Below are 19,770 nucleotides of genomic sequence, written 5' to 3'. Positions count from 1 at the left end.
CCGAGTAAGACTTTGCGGAGTAGCACTAGCACACAGAACTTAACTCGTCCCACGAGTTTTGTGAATTGGACGGTTGGTTGATATCCATTTTGCTTCTTTGACAACTGAGCCCAAACTGCTCCTATGGATTTTACTGAATTTTGTGCCTTGTGATTGAAAAAAAAAAAGGAAAACATTTTGCACACTGTATCGTATATTATAGTGGTTTCCATGTATCCCACCATAGATTCCGGAGACTCGGTGTCAGCAATAACCTTAAACCTCTCGACCCCCTCGAACCCCACAACCCAGGACCCCTCGACATCCGCCCCGTGTTCGAAGAATGTCCCAATTCCGCATTCATAAAATGTCGCTTTACGGCCGAGTAAGAATTAAAGATGATTTTTTTTATGTCAGATTTTTTGCCCCCCCAAATAAAAAAATTAATTTATTTGAGTGAATGGTATTTCATTATTTTCTCGCAACTTCGATGGCCGATTAAGCTCAAATTTTCACAGGTTTGTTATTTTATGCATATGTTGAGATACACCATGGAGAAATGGATACACCAACTGTGAAGGCTAGTCTTTGACAATTACCAATAGTGTACAATTTCTTTAAAGAACGGAAATAGGCCCCAAATACCATTCTGAGCGTGGTCGATCAGAATCATGATCAGAATAAAGATGAAATTGAAGAAGACATTTCACCGTTTGTCCGCAATTCTTTTATTTGAACAAACATTGCAATAACATCAAGAAAATTATGTATATTTTATACTTTGGTGCATATTTTCTAAAGACAGTCAGTTAAAAAGTGGGGGGGGGGGGACATCTGATATGCTGCCCCCCCCCCCGCCCCAGTCTGAAAAGTGGGGGGGACACATATGTCCCTCCCCCCCCCCCCCCCCCCCCCCCCCCCGCCATCACCACCACCATCACCCATCGATGCCGGGCATAGGGCTACGTATTCAATTATCATAATCTCAGCTCATTTTTAACGTGTATAATGAGTGGAAACTCACGATAAATGCACATAAATTAGCTGCGATCATTCACAGTAGTCAAGGAGCCTTTTCTGATTAGCTCTAGCCGGTGTCCGCTGTCAACAAAACCGTGTCCCTCTTGTCGAAAATGGTACATTCCAAAAGAAGAATGAATCAAAATGATGGCTGAAATCCTAGTGGGTAATAGTATAGAATCGCCAATTTTCGCACCTATAACACCACAATTCCAATATGTGAGGAACTGACATGCTGCTTATTATGAATACTGGGATCATTTCATAACATTGTGTCCACCTATATGCTGAGCTTTAAATTATAGCACAAAGCTCATCAGATAAGCAAAAGAACTGGCTGATAAATTAGATGTTTGAGTGTGTCAATGCGTACATCTGCATCAAGTTCAGCATGACACTCGTATACACAACGCGACCAATTGCCATCAACAATGCCAATAACGGCATGGAGAAAACGGATTCCAAGTTCAAAGACAAAGGAATTCAAGTTAGTCTGATGTTTCGACAAGAATCTTTCCGTGGTCGCTTTGTTCCACCTCTCAGGTAAGTTGCATTTAGCTGACATTTTATTTTGATGGGAATGAGGTCGGGTCAATAAAGTAGCACAAACAACCACAGCCACTTGCTTGGACATAATAATTATGTTTACAATTTGAGCAATTAATATTTTTAAATTGTAGCTAGTCCTGTGATACAAATCTCTAGATGATGCTGTTTGTTAATATAATGTCCGTGTTTTGCTTAACTTAGCATACTTGAATGTAAGCGATAGTGTCCCTACGTTAATCGATGATTGTCGGCAAAAAGCAACATGCGTTTCATGGTGCCCATTTTGAGCTGCGTAAGCCGACAATTATTTTGCAAATTCTGTGCTAAGCAACAAATTAGCAGGACCAGTCAGAATTGGCAGTGGGCATGGTTTTGGGGTTGAGGTTATGCCGGTAATTAGCACAATTTTGTTAAACTGATCGAATTTCAGGCTGATCTGGGAAATCAGAGCATGCGGTAGGAAGAGAGATATTTCTAGTACATAATGGAACTATTATGATGCATGTTATCCGCCAAGTGTGAGCATTCTTGCACCCCGGTCGTTTAATAGGCAGCATCTCCTTGGATCCGATGCAGCCTGCGTCTCTTAGTTGTCAAGTGTAATGTGTTAATGTACACAGGTGTCATTGACCTGGAAACACTGACTGGATTCTGTACAGTCACATCTTTACAATTCAGACCAGTCGACCACAACACTCTATAGGTTCGTTCATGGTCGCATATCATTACTGACAAAACGCTTGTCTAAATTTATAATAGGTACGATCATCAATGGATTCCTTTGACAAGGTGACAGCATTTTTCGGTCGTAGTCTTCAATTTCATGCTGACGATGGGAATGCAAATAAGTGCCCGAATTCATAAATGAAATTATGCGACAGGCACATTGTGTTTTGTTTCTCAGCATAAATGGTGCCAGTAGAACAAAGAAGGATCGCGCCGACTGAATTCAGCTTTTCAAACTGCGCAGACTCCTTTCCGTCAGTCAATCACGATTTGATGAACGCATTATTCCGTCACAGCCGCACGTCGTTACCATAGAGAAAGGTCAACTCGGACGACCCTCCGTCGTTCAATCACAACGGGCAATTAAAAAACTAATCGAGTTTACAGTTTCAAGTGAAACGTGGGTAATTGGAAATGTCACCAGGCCTACTAGGCCATGGTGGGCTGTTGTTGTCTACGGCTGTCTCGTCAAATCGTGTAATATTATTGTTAGATAACAATTTATGTTATGCTGTTGTTTATTAGTACAACAGTAATATTCATATCAAATACAAACCTCGACCATCTTCATATTCCTCTTATATCTACAAACGAAACATGCATGAGTTTGGGTTGACCCTCCTGAAATATCAGACAACGGGGCTCGGTTTCACCGCTTCAGAAGTTTCAGATTAAAAGGCCTGCATCAGTCTTTTCTCTTTGTGATACTGGCCATCAACTCTTTCCCATCAGATGAGTATTAACAATATATTAGGCAAAAAGGGTAAGGGGCTTACATTTAAATAAGTAACAATTATTTTATGTTTTCATCAGAGAAAAATATTGACAGTTAGGGATCGGCAGGGATATTGGCAGTATTTGCACCAGGAGTGTCATTTATGACAGACAAGCTGCATTACAAATTTGCATTTCATATTCTTCTTCTTTGATATTACATAAGCCCCAACCCCATATTCCCATTGCCCAGCCTTATGGATGCGCCGCATTTAAAAAATGTCTTTAGTAGAATACAATGATCCACACACATTTGCCTCCAAATTTGCATGGTTTTCCTTTTACTTTGCGAACTAACACGGTCGGCCTATTATGGGAGTCAAACATTTTTTAACTCCCATAAATGGCCGACCGTGATTATCGACGGGGTAAAAGGAAAACCAAGCAATTTCGAGCGATACTTGTGTGGTTCATTATATTCTACTTTTAAAATATCTTTCCAATCATATGCATTCTATAACAAACGGTTACAAACGCTTTTCAAAGACCAACTCGACCGATCCAAGGCAACGTGTTCATTTAATATTTGCCTCGAAATTGGGTGGTTTTCCTTTTACTTTGCGAACTAACACGGTCGGCCATTTATGGGAGTCACCATAAATGGCCGACCGTGATTGTCGACGAGGTAAAAGGAAAACCACGCAATTTCGAGTGATACTTGTGTGGATCATTATATTATACTTTTAAAACAAACGGTTACATACGCTTTTCAAAGACCAACTCGACCGATCCAAGGCAACGTGTTCCTTTAATATTTGCCTCGAAATTACGTGGTTTTCCTTTTACTTTGCGAACTAACACGGTCGGCCATTTATGGGAGTCCATGGCTGACCGTGTTGTTAGCGACGAGGTAAAAGGAAAACCAAGCTGCGCAATTTCGAGTGATACTTGTGTGGATCGTTGTATTCTACTTTTAAAATATCTTTCTAATCATATGCATTTTATAACAAACGGTTACAAACGCTTTTCATATACCAACTCGACCGACCCAAGGCAACGTTTTCCTTTAACTATTTTTTAAATGTACGATGCAGCAAGTTAACTAACCTATTCCAGCTACCCACATATACGATGTTATTATTATGGTAGTCCTATCTTCGGAGTTGAAGGTTGATATGAAATTGGTTTTCCAAGAATATCTAAATTTTAAATTTAGGAATACGTGTATCGATGTGTTTTCTCTGTGTGAAGGATGAAGATGAGTGTTTTCGTCGAAGGACAATTCTAAATATTCTGTCTCCAAGGCCAAGGTTACTCGATTCTTAATCGCCGCTCTGTTGATCCTTGCCGCGCTTTATTAGAGCCAATTTGAATCCACTGCATCTTCATGTTCAACCTCCTCGATACACTATAACATAACGAATACAAGTAACTCAGAAAGCTATGAAGAAACAAAAAACGAAAAATCTACATTTTTTTCCATTTCGTTAAACACGCGCCTATCGTCCGACGTGTTGGCTGGGTGGGCAGCTTATTTATGTAACAAAACCTTTCGTCGCGAACCCCGCTTGAAACAACGCTGATTGGTTTATACTACCTAAGGTACTGCACGCACGCCCTTGACAAATTGCAAGTTTTTTGACGCAATCCACTTCAATAAATCGTGTTTTTAGGAGGCTACGACGTTATCTTAAACTGCAAAGACACGACTTTCGGTACGACCGATATTGACAAAATTATAATTTCTAAAAATATGTGTCTTCAAACCTTATATGTGACTACAATTATTTTGTTACAATGGGTGATAATTACAGTCAGTGAATAACCATAAACAAATCGATGGACTTAAACCGTGCCATGGTTGCAATATCGACCTAACTTGAAGCTATATAAACTGATATGCTTAACCCTTTGAATAGCTTCCAAATTAGAAGTAAAAAGTAATTGTTGTAAATTTTCTCAAACTCATTTAAAATATCAACAAACAGCCGATTGTATACGCACTTCCCTGTCTACCATAATTGTTCAATGGAACTCAAACGTAACTATCCCGGGCTACTCGAGAGCTATTAAATTACAAGAAATCGTAGGCCTACGTTCTAAAAGGAAACGGACACGTTTGGTCATTGGACCCGCTCGATTAATTCAATCCTATATCAATGTAGATGTAGGCCCCTATACAATAAAAAACTATCATGAGAACATTTTACTTCACAAGGTGGTCGCGTTTTTGAGATATCTCCGGAACTCCGGATAAATCCTCATGAGTAGACAATCTGAGAGGCGTTACCGCGGTAAACGCCTCTCAGCTCATAAACACTGATAAATCCTCATGAGTAGACAATCTGAGAGGCGTTACCGCGGTAAACGCCTCTCAGGTCATAAACACTGATAAATCCTCATGAGTAGACAATCTGAGAGGCGTTACCGCGGTAAACGCCTCTCAGGTCATAAACACTGATAAATCCTCATGAGTAGACAATCTGAGAGGCGTTACCGCGGTAAACGCCTCTCAGGTCATAAACACTGATAAATCCTCATGAGTAGACAATCTGAGAGGCGTTACCGCGGTAAACGCCTCTCAGGTCATAAACACTGATAAATCCTCATGAGTAGACAATCTGAGAGGCGTTACCGTGGTAAACGCCTCTTGGGCATAAACACTGATAAATCCTCATGAGTAGACAATCTGAGAGGCGTTACCGCGGTAAACGCCTCTCAGGTCATAAACACTGATAAATCCTCATGAGTAGACAATCTGAGAGGCGTTACCGCGGTAAATGCCTCTCAGATCATAAACACTGATAAATCCTCATGAGAAGACAATCTGAGAGGCGTTACCGCGGTAAACGCCTCTCAGGTCATAAACACTGATAAATCCTCATGAGTAGACAATCTGAGAGGTGTTACCGCGGTAAACGCCTCTTGGGCATAAACACTGATAAATCCTCATGAGTAGACAGTCTGAGAGGCGTTACCGCGGTAAACGCCTCTTGGGCATAAACACTGATAAATCCTCATGAGTAGACAATCTGAGAGGCGTTACCGCGGTAAACGCCTCTTGGGCATAAACACTGATAAATCCTCATGAGTAGACAATCTGAGAGGCGTTACCGCGGTAAACGCCTCTTGGGCATAAACACTGATAAATCCTCATGAGTAGACAATCTGAGAGGCGTTACCGCGGTAAACGCCTCTTGGGCATAAACACTGATAAATCCTCATGAGTAGACAATCTGAGAGGCGTTACCGCGGTAAACGCCTCTTGGGCATAAACACTGATAAATCCTCATGAGTAGACAATCTGAGAGGCGTTACCGCGGTAAACGCCTCTTGGGCATAAACACTGATAAATCCTCATGAGAAGACAATCTGAGAGGCGTTACCGCGGTAAACGCCTCTCAGGTCATAAACACTGATAAATCCTCATGAGTAGACAATCTGAGAGGCGTTACCGCGGTAAACGCCTCTCAGCTCATAAACACTGATAAATCCTCATGAGTAGACAATCTGAGAGGCGTTACCGCGGTAAACGCCTCTCAGGTCATAAACACTGATAAATCCTCATGAGTAGACAATCTGAGAGGCGTTACCGCGGTAAACGCCTCTCAGGTCATAAACACTGATAAATCCTCATGAGTAGACAATCTGAGAGGCGTTACCGCGGTAAACGCCTCTCAGGTCATAAACACTGATAAATCCTCATGAGTAGACAATCTGAGAGGCGTTACCGCGGTAAACGCCTCTCAGGTCATAAACACTGATAAATCCTCATGAGTAGACAATCTGAGAGGCGTTACCGCGGTAAACGCCTCTTGGGCATAAACACTGATAAATCCTCATGAGTAGACAATCTGAGAGGCGTTACCGCGGTAAACGCCTCTCAGGTCATAAACACTGATAAATCCTCATGAGTAGACAATCTGAGAGGCGTTACCGCGGTAAATGCCTCTCAGATCATAAACACTGATAAATCCTCATGAGAAGACAATCTGAGAGGCGTTACCGCGGTAAACGCCTCTCAGGTCATAAACACTGATAAATCCTCATGAGTAGACAATCTGAGAGGTGTTACCGCGGTAAACGCCTCTTGGGCATAAACACTGATAAATCCTCATGAGTAGACAGTCTGAGAGGCGTTACCGCGGTAAACGCTTCTTGGGCATAAACACTGATAAATCCTCATGAGTAGACAATCTGAGAGGCGTTACCGCGGTAAACGCCTCTTGGGCATAAACACTGATAAATCCTCATGAGTAGACAATCTGAGAGGCGTTACCGCGGTAAACGCCTCTTGGGCATAAACACTGATAAATCCTCATGAGTAGACAATCTGAGAGGCGTTACCGCGGTAAACGCCTCTTGGGCATAAACACTGATAAATCCTCATGAGTAGACAATCTGAGAGGTGTTACCGCGGTAAACGCCTCTTGGGCATAAACACTGATAAATCCTCATGAGTAGACAATCTGAGAGGCGTTACCGCGGTAAACGCCTCTTGGGCATAAACACTGATAAATCCTCATGAGTAGACAATCTGAGAGGCGTTACCGCGGTAAACGCCTCTTGGGCATAAACACTGATAAATCCTCATGAGTAGACAATCTGAGAGGCGTTACCGCGGTAAACGCCTCTTGGGCATAAACACTGATAAATCCTCATGAGAAGACAATCTGAGAGGCGTTACCGCGGTAAACGCCTCTCAGGTCATAAACACTGATAAATCCTCATGAGTAGACAATCTGAGAGGCGTTACCGCGGTAAACGCCTCTCAGGTCATAAACACTGATAAATCCTCATAAGTAGACAATCTGAGAGGCGTTACCGCGGTAAACGCCTCTTGGGCATAAACACTGATAAATCCTCATGAGTAGACAATCTGAGAGGCGTTACCGCGGTAAACGCCTCTCAGGTCATAAACACTGATAAATCCTCATGAGTAGACAATCTGAGAGGCGTTACCGCGGTAAACGCCTCTCAGGTCATAAACACTGATAAATCCTCATGAGTAGACAATCTGAGAGGCGTTACCGCGGTAAACGCCTCTCAGGTCATAAACACTGATAAATCCTCATGAGTAGACAATCTGAGAGGCGTTACCGCGGTAAACGCCTCTCAGGTCATAAACACTGATAAATCCTCATGAGTAGACAATCTGAGAGGCGTTACCGCGGTAAACGCCTCTCAGGTCATAAACACTGATAAATCCTCATGAGTAGACAATCTGAGAGGCGTTACCGCGGTAAACGCCTCTCAGGTCATAAACACTGATAAATCCTCATGAGTAGACAATCTGAGAGGCGTTACCGCGGTAAACGCCTCTCAGGTCATAAACACTGATAAATCCTCATGAGTAGACAATCTGAGAGGCGTTACCGCGGTAAACGCCTCTCAGGTCATAAACACTGATAAATCCTCATGAGTAGACAATCTGAGAGGCGTTACCGCGGTAAACGCCTCTCAGGTCATAAACACTGATAAATCCTCATGAGTAGACAATCTGAGAGGCGTTACCGCGGTAAACGCCTCTCAGGTCATAAACACTCATATCTCTTTACATATCCACCTTCAAAGTGATTTTTTTTAAATGCTTATGCCACCAAAAGCTGTTGTAATAGGATTCTAACCAAAGGTTGTTATCCATTTCGATAACGTATACACCTTCCCTTTAACGTTGTTTGAGAGATACAAGATTACTAATAAATAGGTCTAGATATGTTATGAATATAGAGTTAAACATTTAAAGATTAATTGTATTATAAATTACAATTAAGGTGCTTTAAACTAAATAGGCCGTTGACTTTGATACGGCACATTACTTTCAACTGATTCAGTCAACTCAACGGCGGAGTGTTAGTTATAAAAATACGTGGATTTAAATGAATGAAAAAAATATGATTGTAAAGTCACAAAACTAAAAACAACTTTAACTAGTGTCAAAACAAATGAATTCATTGTACATTATGAAAACAGCCATTGCCAGATTATCAATTGCCAGAGGGGAATTTTTCATTTATTGTCAGTCTAAGGGTAATCGTGCTAGAAGCTGTTGGAGATCAAGAATATCACATAGCCTCAGGCTTTAATCATAGCTTGAAATCTCCATTAAATCTCCATTGAGTCATGGTTAGGCTGCATTGATTTAATTAGGCCTATCCCAACAGCGTTAGACTGTTCATAATCCACACCCAGCACACAGCAATGGTAACAACTGGAGTAAAATGGCTATGCATAAAATGAACCGCATAAAATGCGACCGGACACAATTGCATTATGGGTAACTATAGGAAGATTGGTGGGCGGATCTTAATTCGTTGATGTTGTGGGGTTTTTCTTTCTATTTCATCTGATTTAGGATTGGGGTTTTCAAATAATATATCATATTGGGTTGGTAGAAATAAATATAGGCCCTGACCATAATTATGTACAAAATAAATATATAAAAACAATTGAGCAATTATTTTCAGTTTGAACGAAAGCTAGGCCTAATATTTGTAACATTGTGGTGTCATTGGGGCCAAGATTTGAGTAATATGAAGCTCTGAAAATTTTCCGCCCCAGAAATGTACCCTGAGGGCTACCCCAAACATGTACCTAAATGTAGCCCGGGCCTAAATGAAGCCCAAATTTAGGTCCGGGCTACATTTAGGTACATGTTTGGGCTATATTTAGGTCAGGCTACATTTAGGGCTCGGGCTACATTTAGGTGCCGCACAGTCGTCTCACGGGAAAACGTTTTACCCCGTGGTTAACTCCGTCCCTCCCCTGAAGAGCTATATGAGGGACAATTCTTTTTCGAGTGGTCTTCCAGTCTTTAAGATTGAAGTTTGCATCTTTTGAGTGACTTTTTACTCTGTCCTGATGCGTGGAGTGAAACCCCCCTAAAAGAGTAAAATAACCACCTCTCTTTTTAAATTGCCATAATATTGAGGAACAACTCGAAATGTAAAGAGTGGTGTTTTTCACTCTTTTACATTTAGAGAGCAGGTCTATGATTCCCCCCCCCCCCGGCCATGCTATCAGTGGGTTTACTTGGCAAAAGGACATCTCACTCGTGTTTATCTTAAAAGTTGGAGAAAGCGATATAGATTTACAACTTGTTTCTTGCTGCTTCTTATTGTTTGGATACTGATAAAATCATAATTAATACGATCATTTGAGCCCGTTTTTCTTCGTGTATAAAAAATGGGTTCAACTTATCATTATCGTTTTGAAATTCACATTTCAAACATTTTGTAATGCATCTTGATGGCATGGATATAAATATTGGAACTGACCAGCGTCGGGATAAGTGCAAGGGATGACACGCCCACGGCTACAAGGGTTAATCATGCACTTGCTTGCAGCTGTTTGATGATGATTTTAGTTGTGACGATGTGTTGTGTGCTCTTCATATTGTTGGATTAATGCATGCCGTGAGCGGGCATACATAGAGGATATGATGAAGTCACTTGTACATTATGCAATTCAATTGCTTGGAATTGTGGGACATACTCCAGATAGTATTAGAAGCATTGTGTTATATAGCCTTGCTCAAGGCAGTCGCATTATTCGCTCCGAAAAGACGCAGCTGTAAACCCACCCGCCGTATACCCTGTGCATGGTGTGTGCGATCACACCGAATGACCAACCCGTATACACACTGTCACATCGCACGAATACTGTTCACACAAGTCATCGCACTCGTACACCACTAACCGCATGCGGAGGCCGTCAGGCCGACAGCCTTGTCGGGTCTGTATCTTCCCGTTTTAATGTGTTGTATTGAAAAAATTCCAATAGTGGACGAAATTGGGGGGGCTCTAGGATATGCTAGTATGCAGCTCATGAATATGTATATCGTTCGTCAGACCTATCAGACAACACAGGATGTGAGGCAAATGAATTATTCATTTTGACGTCCAATCACGCACTTCCCTTATCACGACCTTTGGACCCTATCATGCGTCCGTGGTGGTGGTGTGTGAGGTAAACATGTCTCGTCTTTCGCGGGCATTATGGTAATGAGCTGACCGTGGGAACTCCTCGCTTATTATAGTAATAAGGTCAGTGGTTTCAACACAGATCCTACAAGGCTGTCGGCCTGACGGCCTCCGCATGGGATGCTGATAGTGTACGGGGGCATCGTGTCGTGTGATGTTACGCACAGTGAATACGGGTGGGTTTTACGCACAGTGAATACGGGTGGGTTTTTATACAGCGGCGGTCTTTTTTCGGAGTGAATAATTCGACTGCCTTGAGCAAGGCTATGTGTTATATCGTTTCCAACAACTATTTATCTCGACTCCTTGTTAAGTGACGACACACACTGATCATTAGGATACATTAATGTTTCTTAAGCTCGATACACATTTGCTAAAGACGTCCTCCCCAAAAACGCGAGTCAAACTACATCGGTATTAAAATGTTTGCTCATGAAAATAACTTTACCGATACTTTAATAAGACCAATTGATCTTTGATTGACGTCAAATCATGGAGGTCTACCTCCACCGTCGAAGGATTTGCCTGATCCGTATTTATGCCGGTTTTTTATAAAACATTGATATACAGATAAATGTCACGAAGATTTGACAGTTGCAACGGCCGGAAACACGTATACACTGGCCTTTTACCACTTTTTTTTTTTTTTTTTTTTTTCGCTAATAACGTGGCATTTTGATGATTTTATTTTTACAGCAACCATCTTAAAAAAACATTATTTATGATTCTACACCACTAAATTGCGTACGGTGAGCCGGTGTGCCCCTTTAATTAAAGCAATAGGCTCCAACATTGTTGTTGTGGATTGACAATCAATGATTTTATTTGCCTCGCTTGTGTCAGGATCAGTTACACAGTCTCCCCTATCATACTCTTTCCGGACATCAACAATATGGCACGACGTCGTATTCTCAGCCATCTATCGGCCACAATACGATCACACACTCTCAGGAGACTTGCCCTTTATGCACAACTCACTCAACTCATTGTATCAAAACCAAGCTATAGTTGGAAAGTTATTCTAGCCAGCCTCAAGGGTAGAACTAAGAGATTTGTCAGATCCCTGCAGGTTCAGCAGCGTGTTGATCTTGTGAATACCTTGTGTGCAATAAGATATCAATAATCCCAACAAAACTCGACCATTCTGTTTGACTTTATTTACTATCTATTCAGACAAAGCCTTTTTCAACCTTGACAGCAATTTAACTTGGGTAAAGAAGTGTTGCTTAATTTAAGCATGGTTTAAAACGTGCACTGATTGATTGACAAGATTTTACAATGGACAGTAGACAAAACTTGTTTTCTATTCACACAAGGTTTATTTTGTAACATTTAATAACTAGCAAGGGATCCTTGCTAATTTCCTCTACTTTGAAAGGGACCACCACAGGGCTAACTCGACACAAAATTATCGGTAGGATTGAAAAATTAAACCAATAAATTTATGTCGCCCATCTCGTGCGCACGACTTATCGGTATTATCTCGTGCGCACGAGATAAAAAAAAAATAGGGGCTCCGTACCCATCCGTTTCTAAACTCTAAAAAAAAAGCTATGTGAACCATCTCGATCAGTTGAAAAATCCTTGAAAAATCCCATGAGAAATTCGCCTGAGTCCATAAGTTTTTTAAAACTCAGTGTAATCCCCGCGCTGGATTTGAACCAGGGACCTCCGACTCCGACTGGCCCAACTCCATCAGTTTAAAAAAAAAGGGGGGAACAAAAAACGATCCAGCAGATGAATGCAGACTTTAACATCAGATAATGTGATTGGGAAGTAAGAGATGACATTTGAAAATGAGACCAAACCTTCTTACAGAAACTATGGCAGGGCCACCACATGTAAGCGGATGTTTGCAAGCTTACTTTGTAACGAGTAATGGGGAGCTGTTGATAGATATAAAACATTGTGAGAAACGGCTCGCTCTGAAGTAAAGTAACGTAGTTTTCGATAAAGAAGTAATTTTTTCCGCGAATTTGATGTCGATACCGCAGATTTAGAATTTGAGGTCTCGAATTCAAGCATCTGTCCTGAAAGCATACACTCAACTTCGTGTCACAAAGTTGTTTTTTCTTTCACTATTATCTCGCAAGTTCGATGACCGATGGAGCTCAAATTTTCACAGGTTTGTTATTTTATGCATAGGTTGAGAATTGAGATACAGCAAGTGAGAAGACTGGTCTTTGACAATTACCAGTAGTGTCCACTGTCGGGGCCATTCAAGTGTATGTCAGCAAAGTTACCGCTAAATGTGTGTGTAGAGTCCTACTAGAATGTGTAGACATTCAAGAAACCTGCAGCTGCACGCAATTAATTGTAAAGTAACTCATGAAAATAAGAGAGGACATTGGAAAATGAGACCAAACCTTCTAACAGAAACTATACTTTTGACTGGGACAACAGCCTTGGACTAGGGCAATAACAGACTGATGTGTAGATAAAGCATAGGGCCTAACAACAGCGCTTGTATATACCATGGGCTGAATGAGCTGAATCCGTTCCTCATTCAGCCCATGGTGTAGACGGGTGCTTTTGTTATTGACTAACTTAGGCTTGGTGGTCAAGGTACCATGCCAACGATCAAACAGCATGCTGCCCTATCAGTCGGTGATGTCATCGTCAGCCAATCACCCGTGCAAGAAAACCATTCTGTCTAATAGTTGACTTTTTCGTAATGTGAGATTTGGATTAACGGTGGAAATCGCTGTATCCTGACTGGACTAGGAACGATCCGGTCTCGCTTTAAAGCCATTGGACCCTTTCGGTACAGAAAACAAAAAAAAGTTCACAGATTTACAAATAACTTACAGGGTTTACAGAAGGTAGTGGTGAAATACTTCTCTTGAAATATTATTCCATGAAATGCTTTACTTTTTGAGAAAACAGTAAAACAATATCAATTCTCGTTAACGAGAATTACCGATTTATTTTAAACACATGTTATGACACGGCGAAACGTGCGGAAACAAGGGTGGGATTTCCCGTTATTTTCTCCCGACTCCGATGACCGATTGAGCCTAAATTTTCACAGGTCTGTTATTTTATGTAGAAGTTGTGATACACGAAGTGTGGGCCTTGGACAATACTGTTTACCGAAAGGGTCCAATGGCTAAACATTTCCTGGTAGAATATGAAATAATCTATCCATACATACTAGTTGGGAACTGTTGCCGACATTCATAACATGAAATCTTTTCTTTTCAGAACCACCCCAACTCATTTAGAGATTGTTATTACATGGTGTTACCGCAAACTCTTCTATATCTTATCTCCACCATGCAAAGTTTCAAATCCTACTTAAATTTTTCCGTGTTTTTGTGACTTGTTTTCTCTGTTTTGGAAGCCATTTTTTACGTACAAATTTCTCTTTTTAAAATTTCAGTTGCAGCGATTGTTTATATACATAACGACAGATATGCTCTTCGTTTCAATTTACTGGTACCTTATTTTGGTTGAGACTTTTCAGAAAAGGCTGAAAATGACCGATTACCAGCAGAAGCCCTTTTGACTATTTAATATTCACGTAGAGGTCACGCATGAAAAAACGCTACATATCCCCCCAGAAAATAACAAAGGAGATTAGTGTACTGCAGGTAGACTGTACACTAGTTACCTCATTGCCTGTCAATGTGTACAACAGCTCCTCCCCCCCCCCCCCCATGCTGCTTCCGTCCGCCCTCACCATCCGTAATAAAGAAAGGTACCTAACCTCAAATCTCATTGAACCGTACCAAAATACATGACCTTCCCGATTGCCTTTATGACGGTCACCTAAAAAAAGAGAAAGTGGTACAACTGACTGGAAAAGAGCATTTGAGTGTCACGACCAAATATGGTGTTTTGTCAACAATGGATAACTCTCATAACTATAGGTGAGAATCGGAAACTTGTCACAATGGGATAACTTTCCGTATGGCGCCACCACTTTTCACTCATTTTTACAAAAAGGGATATATCAATCAGGTAAATTAGATACTATATTATTTTATTTCGATTGAAAGGTGGTGGCGCCATACGGAAACTTGTCCTTAACTGTTAGTGTTATGTTAACACTTACTTACTCCATAGAGCAACTCCTACCATGTTGAGCTGTAAATGGCTCCGCTTTTAACATCGGTCTCATCACTGTCGCCATTAAGCGGATCCATTTAAAGCTCAACAAGAACCATTGAACCATGGAGGTAGAATTACGGCCGCTAAGCCCCCAAACCATATCCTGGTGTCATGTGTTTTCAGTAGGATAACAGGAAAATCAAAAACTGAATGTGGTTTTTTTTTCAAATCATCTATCCATTTTTTTTACAATAACACTTACACTTCATGGTGTGTTGAAACTTAAAGTTTTGGTTTTACGTTGCAAGAGACAGTCCGCCATTAACGGTGCTTATGCATGCACGACATTGGAGCAACGTCATATGTTTTCACACCTTTCATTGGTTGGTATTTTATTGAATATCCAGAAGCTGGTATGGCGTGCAAAATAAATCAAAAATATTAAATAATTACTACTTAACAAATTTAATTACATTTTTGTCCTATATAGTGTAAGGCATTATGGGTATTAGAATCCAGAGATATCATAAGGCATGAAAGTAAAACACCCCACCCCCCTTGAAGCACACGCACTTCATAAAAAAATGTTTTCCCCCATAACAGACCGGTAATGTTTGGTTTCAGGAGATAAGAAACCAATCTATGATATTTTCTCTTTAATGTAGACTTAATATTTATTACGCTTATCGGAATTTATTACAGTATGCAGTTAATAAAATAATAAAAATTGTCATTTTCACTTAAAAATTTTAATTTTTCCCCATATTGGCACACCATAGAATCCCAAATAGTAACCACCTCACATGATCCATCTAGTGACTAAAGCAGAATGAAACTCAATCTAGCAGATAGTAATTTTGTTTTGAACTTTCGAGGTTGGATGATGTTTCTTTGACTCATTTGAAAGTTGGCAGAATAATTTGCACTAGTGATTTGTACCAAAAATCAATCATTTTATAAATGTTTGAGCATAACCAACGACAGGAAACTTTATTCTCAGCATGATTAAGCCTGATGAAAATACAGACCGTGAGTAAACTGCATAGCTTCTGTCACCGGTGCAACTTGCACAATCTCGCGGTAAACGGGAGGCAAAGTTGGGGTTTGAAATCATATGAGGGTCGATAACTAAGACGCGTACGATACATATAGGGGGATTATTGATCAATTTATAAGGTTTATTTAAAATTCAGAAACGCAATGCATTGTGGGAAGGAATATGGGGTGGTTTCTATGCAGTTTCTACGACTCGCGCACGCAACGCCTATACCTTTGTGTGGGTTCAACAGCGCCCTCTCTTGATATTTTGCTATTCGCGATAAACCATGGACTGCGTGCTATAATATAGTAGCCCTTGTTCCATTCAACTTGATAATCAGGTTGGGACTGCAGTCTGTGCGCAACTTCTCAAAAATGCTATAGTTTCTCTGCAAATATTCATGGTACGCACGCATCAAAGCGTGTTTTGAATACATAGTGAGCTGTGGGTGTCCTTTTTAAATAATATCTAAACCTCAAGTTTGATAAAATAAATGAGTTAGTTTTGTGGATCATAAAGGTTTACATTTTTGATCAGGCCAATTGTTTATTAATTTTAAAAAAAAAATGTGGAGGTTTTTTGATGAAAACTTTTACGTTTTTGTACTAAAATTTAAGTCTCAGCAAATGTCTATTTTTGTTATAATGTTATCGAATCCCCGCACTAGATTTGAACAAATGTGCGGAAAGGTTATTTCTTCCTTCATGTAAATCACTTGTTTATTTTTTCTGATGTTACAGGAAATAGGCAGGGTCACAGCAAACGTACGGTGTGTGCCGTCTACGTTTTTAAAAGGAAACTTATTTTGGGGAAGATGTATGCTGTTTAGTGTAGCCTGTTCGTCAATACTCAAAAGAAACAAAACAAAGCGCTCGCCTAGCACATTAGTGCTGCTGGAATAGAAGCGCGTATGTCATGTAACCTTGAAGTCATAATCAATTCCATAAAAAAAATTGAAGAAATTTTAACAGTTTGCCCCTTTTTTGACACCGAAAAAATGTGTTTCCCGGTTTCCCGCAATAAAAATGTTAAAACCTAACAACGGCAAAATTCGTCAAGATACTAAAATATTCGTTAAAATCACTACTACAGTTGGGACTGAGAGTCCCAACTAGAGTAATGACTGTCCTAACTGTACCAATGACTGTCCCAACTATAGTTGAGACCATCCCTACCAAATAAAATATTATAAAATAAATTTGGTCTGTCCCCACTACAGTTGGGACAGTCATTACTACAGTTGGGACTGGGGGTCCCAACTAGAGTAACAACTGTCCCATCTTCTATGAGGAGACCATCCCCACCACTCAGCTATATTACCAACCCAGGCCTATCCCACTACACTGAGTTTGGACAATCAACCCATTGGTACATTTTGGGACGGCAGTCAATTCAGTGTGGCTAATGCAGAGAAATAACCGCAGTCTCAGACTTGAAATTAAGTCTACACAGTCTGGTCCCGACATCGACATGCACAGTACTGTTGAGGTCTATGTGAAATCCCAACTACAGTTGGGACGCCCCAACTTCAACATTCAAGTTGGGACCAGTCCAGTCCCAACTATAGTTGGAACGATTATCAAATGGGGACATCACCATGGATGATTAAGTTCCCTTTGTTTGTGCACAGGGTCTGTTACAGTTTCGGACTGCACAGTGGAGAAATTACTCTTTTGTGTTTTTTAATAGTACAAAATTCTGAACAAACGAACAAAACAGTAATTGCATGCGCAGTAGCTACCACAGTGTTAGCTTTATTGTCCATTCGATGCGCAGTGAGATTCTGATTCTGCTGGCGTTTCCTGCATTTAAATCCGACTTTCAGAAGGAAGGTTACGCTGATATTCCGGTAATGCAACTATTGATATTGATATGAATGAAATAATGCTTAAATATTTCTGTGATTTTGATAAATTTGGGCCAAGTGTGGCTGTTAAAATTGACGGTATTTGCTCAGTGAACCCTTTATCTACGCATTCGTGCAGACATTTACGTGTTGCGTATTTTTTTTTTGGGGGGGGAATCAAATGAAAATCTGACTTTTAAAAGAATATTGGAATATTGTACAACGCCGCTATCTTGTAACTGAGGTCCATGCAATGCATGACATAATCTTTTAACCTCGGGTCCATATGGCGCAAGCGCACACGGAGAGACAGCTTTTCTCGCGTGCGGCGGTTTAGGAAATCTGTGGCGGTACCAGACCTTGGACGTTTGATCTCCTGTTCATTGTAGCTCCTCGTGTATTATTCCTCCATGTTTAAACCATGGAGCGAGAACAAGCCGTCCCTTGTGGTTTTAATGATATCTGAAACAAAAAGTTGCATCCCCTTAAGGTGATCCCCTGGCTGCCGCTTCCCAGGTTGTATCGTAATTTGGGTGTGATCCCTGGCTACACGGCAGTTAACGGTTGTATGGCTTTTGACTGGCACCCTCGAGCAAAGATATTGACAAAATAGGGACACCGCCAATATAGGGCTAGATAGCTCAGTTGGGTAGAGTGCCGTTGGTTGTTGGTTCGAATCCCACTTTAGTCAATTCTTTGTTCAACCCCCAAAATGTATCATTCGAATTAAACAAAATTATCCAAAAAGTGTGTACTTTACTGTGTTTATAAAGACCATTTAAAGGCAGTGGACACTATTGGAAATTGTCAAAGACTAGCCTTCACAGTTGGTGTATCTCAACATATGCATACTAACCTGTGAAAATTTGAGCTCAATCGGTCATCGAACTTGCGAGATAATAATGAAAGAACAAAACACCCTTGTCATACGAAGTTGTGTGCGTTTAGATGGTTGATTTTGAGACCTCAAGTTCTAAACCTGAGGTCTCGAAATCAAATTAGTGGAAAATTACTTCTTTCTTGAAAACTATGGCACTTCAGAGGTAGCCGTTTCTCTCAATGTTTCATACCATCAACCTCTTCCCATTACTCGTCACCAAGAAAGGTTTTATGCTAATAATTATTTTGAGTAATTACCAATAGTGTCCACTGCCTTTAAAAAAGCCTTCATGAATGCTACAATCTGGAAAAAAGAAGAATGCTCACAATGTATTTGCATTGATCTTATTGTCATACATTTTAAAAAACAAATTGCATGTTTGGCAAGATCCACACATTTTTCCTATTTAACCAACAGTCTGCAAATGAAAATATACTGAAAGGTTCAATAAACAACCCCACAAAACAACAAAACAAAACAGAAAGTAATAATTTAAGACATTTCGACTGCTTTAAAGTTTGCTTATTAACATCAGTAGGCCTATCATTGTCAGTGCCATTAACATTGATCCAGTTGTGCATATTTTTTGTCAGGACAAGAAAACATAATTTGAAGCAAGGTGTAGTGATTGTTTGCACCTAATAATATCTAATACCTGTAGTTAATAATGAGTTACTAATGATAATAATTTATAAGAACCCTCAGAACTGCTGATTGACGATTTGAACCAAATCAAAGTTCATTCTTCATTTTTGCCCATAGCTACTGTACACCCTACTCTAAAGAGTGACTTAGTAAGGATGGACAGCTTCTTAACACTGCCACAACAATGGGGTTATTATTGTACGCGTTCTAGTATTGTAGGATGTTTTGAAAATGAAGAGTTTTAGAGATAATTGACCTAAAAAAATGTATTTACCTAAATGCAAGTAAGGTCCCTTCTGGGTTGAAACTCTTGTCCCATTTTGGATGTCATCAATAA

At 40.4% G+C, this 19,770-nt stretch overlaps 1 protein-coding gene across 2 annotated transcripts in view; it reads left to right on the top strand.

Moving 5' to 3' along the window:
- Positions 1–1,310: 1,310 nt before the first annotated feature.
- Positions 1,311–19,770, top strand: part of LOC139944889 (tumor protein p53-inducible protein 11-like) — a 45,402-nt gene continuing 26,942 nt past the window's right edge. Inside the window, exon 1 of one of the 2 annotated variants that reach the window (XM_071942044.1) lies at positions 1,311–1,542. In XM_071942044.1, coding sequence (XP_071798145.1) covers positions 1,349–1,542 — 194 coding nt within the window. In that variant the 5' untranslated portion in view covers positions 1,311–1,348. Of the gene's footprint in view, positions 1,543–14,641; positions 14,843–19,770 lie in introns of those variants that run through there. The other variant, XM_071942047.1, reaches the window with a different exon arrangement.

This window comes from Asterias amurensis, chromosome 12 (assembly GCF_032118995.1).
Source record: "Asterias amurensis chromosome 12, ASM3211899v1".
NCBI classification, from domain to species: domain Eukaryota; kingdom Metazoa; phylum Echinodermata; class Asteroidea; order Forcipulatida; family Asteriidae; genus Asterias; species Asterias amurensis.
Note: the sequence above shows the minus strand (reverse complement) of the source record. Positions and strands in the feature narration are given on the sequence as shown.